This window comes from Pungitius pungitius, chromosome 17, assembly GCF_949316345.1.
Source record: "Pungitius pungitius chromosome 17, fPunPun2.1, whole genome shotgun sequence".
Classification (NCBI taxonomy): Eukaryota; Metazoa; Chordata; class Actinopteri; order Perciformes; family Gasterosteidae; genus Pungitius; species Pungitius pungitius.
The window spans coordinates 17,124,079-17,136,886 of NC_084916.1; the positions used below are offsets into that span (position 1 = coordinate 17,124,079).

The following is a 12,808-nucleotide window of genomic DNA, read 5'->3' on the forward strand; positions in this document are numbered from 1 at the left end:
TGAGTAGCAATCTCAAGGTTAAATACAACAAACAAAGGGCTGATCAGTGTGTGGTGAAGTAGCACAGCGCAAGAGCTGCTGACATAAGCCCCTGCACTGCACCTGAAGGTTGTGGGTTCAAGCCCAGATGTGGAAATAGCATTTAAAAAAAGTTTTGAGGTTTAACTCACATGCTGAAGGTTAAATAGGAGAATCAAAGTTGCCAAAATGTGACCAGGACTGGTAGTGTAGGGGTGCAAGAAGGCGCCGAAAGCCTCTGTGAGCGCCGCCAGTGGGTTCAAATCCCGCTCCTGCCAAGTCTTGAGCGCACTACCGCGGAGGTAGTTGTGGGGGCGTTGTCCCCACTGGTTGTTTCAGAGAAGTGAACCCTGGGGGTTATGCAGAAACACAAGGTGTGTTAACTTGAGTTATGAAGGCATTGTCAAGAATGATGAAGAATCTTTTGAATGATGACGAATTGCTAATTAAGCTTTGATCACTTATTAGCCATGCTACATAGCCTGGCTTTCGGTCCGCCAAAACTCATCCAGTGAGAAACGTTCCGCGGTGCAAAAAATAAGTGTAAAAATGCGTAAAAAATGTTTAATGTGTTATTTTTTGTGTAATTAATTAATCTAAAATTCACATTGTAATTAATTAATCGTAATTAACGCGCTAAAGTCCCGGCCCTAATATATATATATATATATATATAAGTTCAAAAAATAAACAAAATCGAGTTTATATTTAAGTAAAAGTCACACTATCCTGAAAAAAGTAAAATTATAAAAGTAGTATTTTACAAAAGACAAAATGTGAGTACTTCTATTCTCATAATCTACTCTTAACATTCAAGTCACTGTGAAACGTTCAATATTTGAATGAAGATGACTTTATTCTGCTTTACACGTGAAGCGATGACTTATTTCTGCTGTTCACTCTGAGTTTGTAAATAGGAACATTTGATGGAAACGAGCACAACGGAGCTAGAAGTATTTCTGTGGAGGACGAGGCTTTTAATCACCAACGTACACTTGTTTATTCTTTGAATTAATAGCCACAGCATTTATGGTAAAAATGTATAAAGCAATCGACATCACGGCATTATACACAGCTGTTTATGTACATTACACACAAGATGTAGCCTTTAAAACTGTACATACTTAAAATAGGTTTTCACTTTAGTAAAATAAAATCCCTTAAGTTTCTGTTGTCAACTGTCCCAAAGTCCTTTCTGAAGTTTCTGCAATAGAAGGTAGGACAGTGGTAGCTGTTAGCATTGATGCTAACGTCAGCTCGGGAGTGATGCCGTATAAATACCTTTGATTTTTTAATTTGGAGACAAAAATACGCTTCAGCTGTGCAGCTCTTCAACTTCTCAAAAGTAAATTATAGCAAGTTAAACTCTCATGAACAGAAAAAGCAATATTTAAGCATGAAAAGCCCAACATGCATCTTATTACCTTTTCCATTGAATAGAAAAATAAGTGAGAATAACCATCATCACAGCCCACATCAATGCAACTGTCACGATAGATTTTATTACCCAAAAGGCGTCAGCAGCATCTATTTCAGGACCTTCAGTGAGATCTGCTTCTAATAAACAGTTAAATACAGCTAACTGGAAATAAACCCTTTGACTTCACCTACAAATGAGCAGATATTTTGACTAAATACATTCATAGAGTTAAGTGGAGACAATAAGCCATTGTGACAAGAGGGTGTATTTATTTGTGATGAGGCTTCTTCACATTCGGGATACGACGCCACACACGCTGCCCCGTGTCCCTTTAAGGCAGGTTGGAGACGTGTTAGATTGTTGTTTCCCAGACTCTCGGCTGCTTTACTTTCAGGAGTCCTAACTCTTACCACACCAGCGTCCCGGGACAATAAAGCGCTTAAACGAGCGGTTGGCGTGGAAAACCGTTCTCTTTGTGCGTCACTGACTCTTCGTGCAGCTTGAAGGCGTCAACACGAGAAATGTGCAAATAATCCGCCCCCAACCGCCCGGATGTCTGAGAGGGACGTTTTGTTTTGTTTTGGGTGCAGTGACAGCCGATGGCCAAGAGGGGGCAGCAGCATTTCTCTCTTCCTTTTAAATATTATTTCCTTTTTAATATAAGATTTTACGTCTGCTGGTTTCTAAATGATGTCGACCGAAAGTCTGCTGAGAACCAAAGAGAAGAAGAGCGTCGTAGTGTGTGTGTGTGTCAGGGTTTCCTCCAGGTCAGAGGTGGGACGGCGGCGTTGGCGTCGCAGAGGGAAACGCTCGTCTCCGTCTCGGCAGGGAGGGCCGGCTGCTGCTGCTGCTGCCTCTTCTTCTTCTTCTTCTTCTTGGTCCTCTCCTCGCCGTCGGAGTCGTCCGGCGTCAGCGAAGGCGACGTCCTGTTGATGGAGAACATTCAACCCGACTCACTTCCTTCCGTTGATGCCACAAAGGAAACAAAGAATCATGTGTTCATCCATTCAGTCTCTCACCCGTCGGCGCTCTGAGTGATGAGCCTCCTGCACGTCTCCATCTGGACGTCCAGGCCTCTCTTCATGGAGCACATCTCCATGTACTCGTGCAGGTGGCGGTTCATGTCGCTCTTGGCCAACGCCAGGTCCAGCTGATCGGAGGGGGAGAGGGAGGACATGCGTTAACGGCGCCGTTGCCACGGAAACGCGGCCGCAACCAGTTTGACCTCTGACCTCTATCTGGTCGATGGTCTCCTGGTACTCCTTCTCCCTGGATTTGAACAGGCACTCTGTGTCTTTGATCACCTCCTCGATGGACTCCTCTTGCTGCTGCAGCTGGACACCAGCAGGGTGGGGAGGGTGGGGGGGGGTGTTATTATATATACATTAAAATAAGACCAACTTTACAGGTGTTTACACACCTCTCCCTGCGTCTCCACTCCCACCCAGAGGGTATCCAGGGAAGTCCTCCCACAGTAAAAGGGTTTCCTCAGTTTCCTCCCAGGCCAAACTGTCACAGTCATCCTCAAACTCACACTCCCTCCTGGACGCGCACACACACACACACACACACACACACACACACACACACACACACACACACACACACACACACACACACACACACACACACACACACACACACACACACAAACATACACACACACGTTAGGCACATCACATTCCCGGGGGACCGCTGTCGATGTGGAGGCGTCATCGGGGGGAAACACCCACAGCTGATTCAGCATCCTCTGCATCTGCTCGTTGATCTGATTGGCCGAGGTGCTGCACGACTCCTCGTCTCTGGCCCCGCCCCCCTCGCTTTCGGACACGCTGGCCTCGTCTCCGTCCGCGCCCCTCGCCGCGTGGCCGTTGGGCCTCCTGGCCGGAGACGTGGCCGCCTGCTGGGAAGGAGACGTGTTCTTTTGGCTTTTTATTTATTGGCACAGGAGGCATTCAAGATGGCCGCGCCGACGTACCTGGAACATCTGGATCATGTCCTCGCAGTTCCTCTGCTGGGCGACGTCACAGAGCCGGGCGGTGATGTCGATGCGGCGGCAGATGTCCATGTCCACCTTCATGGCCTTCTCCTGGATCTTACTGTCCAGGTCCGACAGGTTCTGGTGGAGAAAGAGGAGGAGCCTCAATGAGATCCCAATGGATCCATTCATCTCAGGGAACGAGAAGAAGAGACCACGTCGTGCTCCACTGAGAGGATCTGCTTAAAGCTCACGCTGCTGACGAGTCCTTTGAAGAGGACGAGTTCGGCCTTCAGCTGCTTCACCCTCAGAGCCAGCTCGTCCTGGCAGTCCTCGCTCTCCTGCAGGTCCTACACACACACACACACACACACACACACACACACACGCACACGCACACGCACACACACACGTTCAGAAGGAGAAGAGCAGCGCGTGGATAACACAGCGGTTCAAAGGTCTCTTCACCTCCTCCAGGTCAGCCACCTTCTCCTGCAGGTCCACTCTGGCCGAGTACTCCTCCTCCCATCTGCAAACACACAGAGGATCCTCAGATGAACAGAAGAACGAGGTGTCCTTCTTCCTAACGTGCTCTTTGTGACATTTGATGAGCTCCGTTCCTTCAGCTAGAAGCTGATGACTCAAACAAACTGGGTCTGAATGTCCTAAAAGGGCCACCGTACTAAAGACATTGTGCAAGTCGTGTGCTTTATTGACTCCAGAGAGACAAACCCGATGTCATGACTTCTGCTCTCTCTAAATTCAGCTGCTCATCCAGCTCCCAACGTCAATCATTCATTCCGTTAAACAAAAAGAGACAAACTCTAAAAGAAAGATCTCCGTTTTACCCAAATGTCCACAAGCGACTGTCCCTCGAACACATCGCGTCCAACTGATTTAAGAAGGACGGCTGGTGTGACGTCCTGCTTCAGGCTTTGCTCCTTCATACCAGTGGAGGAAATGCGTTTCTGCACCATCGACTCCATTTAGAACCTTCACAGGACTCTTTGGGTGTTTTCTTACGTCCTCTAAAGCCACAACATGACGATGAAGCTTTTGTCAAACTGAGGACCATCGAGAGACGTGAAAAAGGAGGTTTGGGGCTGAACTGATGCTGTTAATGATGATGTCACCGTTGGCCTGACGCTGCAGAGGCTCAGATGGGACAGAAAGGGGGGGGGGGGGACAAGGCGTGTGCAGGAGAGACGGACGGAGAGGGACGATGAGTCAACAGAAGGGAGGACAGCAGCAAACGTTTCAGTAAAAGACTAAAAGACACAGAACAAAAAACCCCAGAGAGCCACCGCAGGCAGAACGCCGCTCAGAGGAGGCGGCTGACATCACAGCGTGCTGCTGCATTGCAGGTGTCAAAACCCAGCTGGGGGGGTGGGGGGGGGGGCAGAAAGAGACAAAGACAAGACAGAGAGGACAAAGGAGGATTCAAGTGTGCATCGTAGAGGAAGTAAAAAGAGACACCGAGGTCACTTCCTCCGAGTCTGGAGCCGCAGCCTTAATAGATATCTATAAAAATCACTTTATATTAGGGCCGGGACTTTAGCGCGTTAATTACGATTAATTAATTACAATGTGAATTAAGATTAATTAATTACACAAAAAATAACACATTATACATTTTTTACGCATTTTTACACTTATTTTTTGCACCGCGGAACGTTTCTCACTGGATGAGTTTCGGGGGGACCGATTATACTGGAGCACCAACTAGCGTCCATGACTTCAGACAACAACAAACCACAGTGAACATGAACGACCCGTGAATGGGAAATCTTCTTATAATAAACACACGGATGGAAGCGTCGATAAGAGCGTGGTTGTGTGCAAGCTGTGCAACAAGGAATTCACATCGAGCCTCAAGTATCACCTCAACGCAACACAATTAACAGCTAGCGTGGACGTACAAGGACCCACACCCAACCCACACTGCACCAGATGACTGGTTTAAGGACCAGGGTAACTAAGTCCACGTCTGAAAAAATAACCAATGTTCTGAATGTACTTGAAAGTATTGGTCTACCTAAAAAAACATAGTTTACAGAAGGTCTACTTAGCTATAGGCTACCTGAATTTCTGAAAGTACTATATTTCTAAATATGCTATTTCTACACTTGTCTGCTGGAATTGGTTGAACAAAAATAAAAAACCATGTGATAAAAATTACTTCTCACTGTTCTCAGGTCAAATATTATGCAATTAAAATGCGATTAATTTTGATTAATTAATTGCAAAGCCTCTAATTAATTAGATTAATATTTTTAATCGAGTCCCGGCCCTACTTTATATAAATATCACTTTATATATATCACCTTATAAATATCACTTTATGGATATCACTTTATGGATATCACTTCATAGAAATATCACTTCATAAATATCACTTTATAGAAATATCACTTTATATAAATATCACTTTATAAATATCAGTTTATAGATATCACTTTTTATAGATATCACTTTTTATAAATATCACTTTATAAATATCAGTTTATAGATATCACTTTTTATAGATATCACTTTTTATAAATATCACTTTATAAATATCAGTTTATAGATATCACTTTTTATAAATATCACTTTTTATAAATATCACTTTATAAATATAATCACGTATCAGATCTTTTTTAGGAATTTCATCGGAAGTATAAAATGTATCGTTAGCTCACTGCTAACACACGGCTAACAGAGCTCTCGGACCTTCATGTCCACATCTTCTTCACAGTTTTGAAGGATCCAAAATGAGGGTTTGATATGGAGTTCTACTTTGGTGGAGTCACTGCATCCGACTGGTGGGCGTGACGCCTGAAGGACGCACGACGACGAGCACGAAGGAAACACCAACGCGGCGTGAAACACAGAAGCCGAGAGAACAGAGGTCAACATGACGGGAATCAATTCACGTGATTACCTTAATGACGAGTGAAGGGTTGAAGATACACGCAAGCTTTTTACGGGTTTATTAATTCATAAAATGCATTATATTAATTTAATTTGTATCGTTTTTGAATTTTGTGATTTTACTGCGAACTGTGACTGAATAAATCTGAGCAGGAACCTCGATGTGAGAATGATCCAAACCGCGGGCTAAAGGTCAAGGGTCATGCAGGTAGGTGCTCACCTGAGCTTGTACTCGTCTCTCTCCCTCTTCACCTTGGCCAGAACGTTGTACAGCGCACGGATCTCCGGCGTGATGGTGTCGACCTGCACCGCAACGCCGGCCGGGGGCGCCAGGGAGACGCACGACTCCCTCCCGGTGCCGAACCGGCGGGCGTGGTTGAAGGACCAGATGGAGCCGGGGAGGAATCGCGGGGGGGCGGGGGGCGGCGTCCTGGCGGCGGCGTTGGTCCCGGCGTGAGAGGCGTACTTCTCGTTGATGTTGGCGAGGGCCCTGGACGGGTCGGTGGGGCTCGGGGCCGGGCTGGTGGGGCACGCGGTGAGGTTGGAGTTGGAATCCGTGTCGCCCCGGTAGAAGTGGCCCCCCAGGTACTTGTTGTCAAACAGAGGAGGGGGGTACAGGGTCGGGGAGAGGAGGCCGCCGGGGAGGTAGGCCGAGTTGTTGGCGTTGTGGAGCGGAATGTGGCCCGGTCTGCCCGGAATGGGCCCGACGAACCCAGTCTGGACCCCCGTGTCTTTGGTCTGCGGCCTGTGGCGTCCGACCCCCCCGGGCTCCTCCGCGGCCTGCTGCAGCTGCTTCTCCAGCACTTTGTTCCGGCGCTCCAGCTCGTGCACCTTGGCCAGGAAGCAGCGGAAGCGCAGGTTGAGGGTCTTCAGCACGCTGATGTTGGAGCCCAGGTCGTCGCGCAGCGCCGTGGCCGCGGGGGGGCCGCGGTGCATGTAGGCGAGGCCGGAGGGCGGCAGGGCTCCAAGGTCCAAAAACCCGTCCGGGCTGAACCCGCCGTGGTCCCCCAGGGGGTACGCGGGCTCCAGGTAGGTGGAGTCGTTGGTCATCTGCTGGTGCTGATGGTGCTGATGGTGCTGCTGCTCCCCCAGGACCGGATTCATGCTCAAGTAGGAAAATCGGAAGTGCTCGAAATCCGGCATTAACCCAAACTTTTATACGGGCTGTTCAACGCGGCAAATGGTTTAAGACCTGATGAACCAGGACCCCCCCCCCCCCCCCCCCCTCCAGACCCCCGCTGCCCTGCTGCTAACACCTTAAAGCAGAAGGAGCTGTGCTTCACGGGCCCGAAGTCGCAGCAGGAATGACGACAGATGGTTACAGATCAAACGATCGATCACTGCGTGCGTCTGAAGTCAAACACGCCGCCGCAGAAAGAGGCCACAGAGACGCGCACCATCGCACAGATGTTCATGCTGGGCCTTAGAATTAAGCGGAGACGCACCGCGGATCTGACAAACACAGAAGCTCCGTACCTGGGGAAGGAGGAGGAGGAGGAGGAGGAAACACAAACGTTTCCCCCCGACGATGAGGTCAAACAAGTCGGAGCAGAGAGCCGCGCGGAGGTGCAGCACAGCGCGCGGATAAACACGAGTGACGGACTGCGGCGTTCACATACCGTACTGACGGGAGGAGATGCGCACTGCTCTGGTCCGCCTCGGCTACCGTACTGACGGGAGGAGAGGCGCACTGCTCTGGTCCGCCTCGGCTACCGTACTGACGGGAGGAGATGCGCACTGCTCTGGTCCGCCTCGGCTACCGTACTGACGGGAGGAGAGGCGCACTGCTCTGGTCCGCCTCGGCTACCGTACTGACGGGAGGAGAGGCGCACTGCTAAAGCCTCCCGTAATACTTTGTTGCCAACTTAACAGCATCAGCATTTTTTTTATCCCTTTGCTTTACCTTTAAAAAAACGAAAAGCATTTTTCCACGTTTACCTCAAATACTACGGCTGAATTGAAGTGAGCTTACCTCGGTCTAGCTAGCTTGCAGCTAACGTTAGCATGATTTGGAGAAAAACATTTAGCGGGCTCAGTACAGCTTCATAAATCACTGATAAACCTCATTTAAACACATACACAAGTGTCCAAACTGCTTGTTCCCAACACGCTAACAGCTTTAACGTTATCCAATTAATCAGTTAACGGCTGACTTCAAGTAACAGTAATTAAATTATCTAATGTACTGTTACTAAGTAATACAGACTGTTATAGGCAAATATAACTTCAATAATGAATCATGTTCAGTTATATAAATAATAGCTTAAATTCTTCCCCCCAGAAAATAATTCTTCAAAGTAATCAAATCTGTAGTAAAAATATAGGCTAGACTTGACTATTTAATGAATTACTTGATTAATTGATTCTTACATTTGAACACCCCGTATATACATTTATTTTGTCTGTTTGTTGCATTGAGGCTAAAACTCAATTTCACTGTGCAAATTGCATAATGAGAATAAAGCCTTGCTGTCAACGGACAAATTAATCATGAATGATGCAATGTTTTGCTTCCGATCAACTCTGATGTTTGGGGGTTCACAGATGATTGAATTTTGTGTGAATTAAAAGTGACACGTGGACCGCGCAGTGGGAAGTCCCTATTCATTAGAGGGGTGACAGACAGCAACGTTGGATGTAACAAATAATTCATGCAACATCATCAAGAGTGACATGTGTCCGCCTGTCTTCCTCTCTGGGTTCAACTGATGCCATCATTTTGACTCTTCTCCCAGAAATCATTTTCATATTCTGCACAAAAAGTGATTGTCTGGGGACAGTGGCTGATGCTCCATAGAGGGCAAAAGGGAGCGGCCCCACCATGAGAAAGATTTTTTTGTTTGTAGTTTTATATTAAAAATAAATTACACAAATAGTCAATATTTGTGTTTTTGAAACGTGGATTATATACTGTGATATTTGTAAATTAAGATATAGTAAAATATGGTTTTCCTGCACGTCCTCTCAGCAGGGCTCGGGCCCAGTGACGTCCTTTTAGTGTCCTAATATACTGCCTGTCGTCAGGGCGAGTCTAGACCTCCCAACCAGTGAGTACAGTGAGTACAAAGTCTTTCCACAAACTAGAGTACTTTATTATCAAGTGCAAAGGAGCCAGTGTGCACGTTTAGAGCAACCAGATCATTCAGTACAACACAGTTAGAGATGGAAAATCTCTCCAAACACCGCCAACTGCCCCCCCCCCCCACTGGATGGAGCTCACGCACTTCTTTAAAAGACGGCATGATCAGAATATATTTGCATTTCGCCGTGCGGGATGGTGACGCTCCTGTGGGGGCGGGAGGGGGGGCGGGCAGATGGCGTGTGAGGGAAGAGGGGAATCATGGGAAGGAGGCGGAGGAGCTCCGGAGGGTCTTCACTCCTTGGAGAACATGTGCAGCATCAGGTCGCACACGCGGTGGCTGTAGCCGAACTCGTTGTCGTACCTGCAGCCATTCAGAGGGGGAAACGGTGCTTTCTTACATGTGCAGGAAGAGGGACCCCCTCCTCCCCCCCCCCAGTCACTGCTGACATGAACCTTCTCACTCACCATGAAACCAGCTTGACGAAGTGGTCGTTGAGGGCGATGCCGGCGCCGGCGTCGAAGATGGAGGAGCGAGTGTCGCCGTTGAAGTCGGTGGAAACGACCTGAGCAGAAAGAGGGTGAAACGCGACGCGTCACCGCCGGCCTCCTGGCTTCACTTCTCATTTCAGACCCCTCGTACACACACGCCTCTCCGTACCTGGTCCTCTGTGTATCCCAGAATGCCCTTCATGGGTCCCTCGGCGGCGGCCTTGATCACCTTCTTGATGTCGTCGTACTTGGCCTTAAAGGGCGAGACGTTTTTTTTAAGTTAAATGAGGGTTGGAATCTAAACGGCTTGATCGTAAGCGTCTGTCAGAGCGAGTCACGACGGAGGCCTTCGAGGTCGACTCACTGGCTTCTCCAGGCGGACGGTCAGGTCGACCACGGAGACGTTGGGGGTGGGGACACGGAAGGCCATGCCGGTCAGTTTACTGCGGAGAAGAAGAAACCACCGATCATTGGAGTTCTGATTTGTTCCCGGTGATTTTCACTGCTCCACATTAGTGAATATCAATGTCCACGGTTCATTTAAATCGAGCGATGTGGAGAACTTACCCGTTGAGCTCGGGGACCACCTTGCCGACGGCCTTGGCGGCGCCGGTGGAGGCGGGGATGATGTTCTGGGAGGCGCCGCGCCCGTCCCGCCACAGCTTCCCGGAGGGGCCGTCGACGGTCTTCTGCGTGGCGGTGATGGCGTGCACGGTGCTCTGGAGGACAGGGAGCGCAGGTTTATGATAATAAGCTGCTCAGTTGTGACCATTTAACCTAAAAGAAACCAATTAACAGTTTGAGTTCTTTACCATGAGACCCTCAACGATGACAAAGTTGTCATTGACGACCTTGGCGATGGGAGCCAGGCAGTTTGTGGTGCAGGAAGCGTTGCTATGGAGACGGACGGTAACAACGAGTTAGACGACGCAGAGTTACGGCGCTACTTTTATTTTGAAAAGATGACCTCATCGGAGACTCACCTCACGACCTTCATGGAATTTTCGTACTTCTCGTGGTTGACGCCCATGACGAACATGGGAGCGTCAGCGCTGGGGGCGGAGATCACCACCCTCTTGGCGCCGCCCTTCAGGTGAGCCTGGGGGGACACACGCAGAGGTCAAAAGGTCGGGAAGAGACAAACGAAATAAAACTCTCAATTTTAAATGAAAACAAATAATTCAGCTTTAAAGTATATCGAACCACTAAACCCTGATTGATTTGTACTCACGGAGGCCTTCTCGATGGTGGTGAAAACGCCGGTGGACTCCACCACGTAGTCGGCGCCGGCGTCGCCCCACTTGATGTTGGCGGGGTCCTTCCTGTTGGAGCAGAAGCGGAGAGGTTACGTCGTGTCCGGCTCCACAGAGGGAGCGACAGGAGGAGCCGACGTACTCGTGGAACACGGTGATGTGCATGCTGCCGATGACCAGCTTGCCGCCGTCGGCCTTCACCTCGCCGTGCTTCCACACGCCGTGGGTGGAGTCGTACTTGAACATGTAGACCTGCGCGGGGGGAGAGAGACGAGGCATCAACACCGCACCTCGAAGAGTCTCCTTCAGATCCAAGGCCTCCGATTGAGGAACACAACGACCCATCTTGATATTAAACAGATTTACATCATAATAGTCTTCTCACCATGTATTCCAGATCAATGAAGGGGTCATTGATGGCCACCACCTCCACTTTGCCTCCTGAGGCGGCGGCGCGGGTCACCAGGCGGCCGATGCGCCCAAATCTGAATGAGGACGGTTCAGAGAAGTCAACGATGAATAGAATCGATACAAGATGGCCTCAAGCAGCTTTGGATCAAGGTTTTTATTCGACACCTCCCCTTTCTGACCAGCAGGGGGCACCAAGAACCAAACCAAGAGGGCACCAGGTGGAGGACAGCAGCGCCATAAAAGGCCTCGACCCGACAGAACCAGAACAATATGCAGCCCGGAGCCCGCCTAGGAGCCCAATATGGCCGCGTCACGGCGGGTAACCAGCGGGCCGTGAGCCCACTCCACTGAGGGGGGGGGGGAGGGGAGAAGGAGCTACTCTGATAGCGAGGGGCCGTCTGAGGGGGTGTGAGAGGAGACGTGACCACAGAATGACCCTGGGGGGGGGGGGGGGTCCGGACGCGTTGAGCGCCAGCGGGGGAGGAGAAGGCGGACTGAAGCAGCGAGTCGCCGTGGTAACCCAGCCTCGTCTCCAGGAGTCACGTTACGTCCTGGCTGAGAGTCACTTGAACCCCTCGTGACTGACACTCACACACTGACAGACCCCCGTCCAGCCAGAGGAAAGGTCAGGGTTCACGGCGGTGGAAGCGCATTGGAAGACAAACTTCACACCTGAAATGACACTTATTTTGAGATCTGAACCCAGAGGCTTGGTTCTGGAACCTTTTTTTTTTTAAAAGAGGGTTTTATTGCATCCGATGTTTGAGGATTTCACTCAGACTCGATATTTGAATGTAAAGAAAGTGAATTTTTATTCAACCATGACACCTCCTCGAGGGAGAAGAGCGTGCACGAGGGGAAAGGGTCCGTGCACGTTCGCCTCACTCTGCGTGGAGCGGATAAGCAGCCGGGGGGTGGGGGGGGGGGGGGGCGAAATGGATCAGAGCCAGTCTGAGGCCCGGTGTTGGTTCTGATATCTTCACCATGGCAGCTGCTTCATGGAGAGGAGGAGGAAGAGGAGGAGGAGGAAGAGGAGGAGATAGAATGCTCTAAAACCAGCCGGCCCAGATGACCTCTGAAGGTCATCGGTAAAAGGTTAGAGGGTTAAAAATAGACCAGGTGGAAAAGAAAAGGAATGTGACAGCTGGGGGGGGGGGGGCAACACCTACCGGCTATAAATAACCAGAGAATAGACGGGTCCCTTCCCACCAAGAGAACAACATTTGGCTTTATTTTTGTGTTGG

At 49.5% G+C, this 12,808-nt stretch overlaps 2 protein-coding genes across 2 annotated transcripts in view; both read right to left on the reverse strand.

Annotated features, from left to right (window-relative positions):
* Positions 1 to 972: 972 nt before the first annotated feature.
* Positions 973 to 8,003, reverse strand: LOC119218954 (non-homologous end joining factor IFFO1-like). The gene is given in 10 exon segments (XM_037473768.2): positions 973 to 2,364; positions 2,458 to 2,588; positions 2,671 to 2,772; positions 2,859 to 2,879; positions 2,881 to 2,980; positions 3,172 to 3,341; positions 3,417 to 3,557; positions 3,671 to 3,766; positions 3,885 to 3,945; positions 6,550 to 8,003. Coding segments are annotated over 10 exon segments (1,920 nt in total). The 5' UTR covers positions 7,473 to 8,003; the 3' UTR covers positions 973 to 2,189.
* A 1,396-nt stretch (positions 8,004 to 9,399) lies between these two features.
* The window catches only part of LOC119218998 (glyceraldehyde-3-phosphate dehydrogenase-like), a 63,162-nt gene continuing 59,753 nt past the window's right edge, over positions 9,400 to 12,808 (reverse strand). Inside the window, exons 4-13 of the mRNA XM_037473842.2 lie at positions 11,539 to 11,638; positions 11,296 to 11,405; positions 11,132 to 11,222; positions 10,884 to 10,999; positions 10,713 to 10,794; positions 10,468 to 10,619; positions 10,265 to 10,343; positions 10,070 to 10,153; positions 9,877 to 9,974; positions 9,400 to 9,772 (exon numbers count right to left, since the gene is read on the reverse strand). Coding sequence (XP_037329739.1) covers positions 9,703 to 9,772; positions 9,877 to 9,974; positions 10,070 to 10,153; positions 10,265 to 10,343; positions 10,468 to 10,619; positions 10,713 to 10,794; positions 10,884 to 10,999; positions 11,132 to 11,222; positions 11,296 to 11,405; positions 11,539 to 11,638 — 982 coding nt within the window. The 3' untranslated portion in view covers positions 9,400 to 9,702. The remainder of the gene's footprint in view (positions 9,773 to 9,876; positions 9,975 to 10,069; positions 10,154 to 10,264; positions 10,344 to 10,467; positions 10,620 to 10,712; positions 10,795 to 10,883; positions 11,000 to 11,131; positions 11,223 to 11,295; positions 11,406 to 11,538; positions 11,639 to 12,808) is intronic.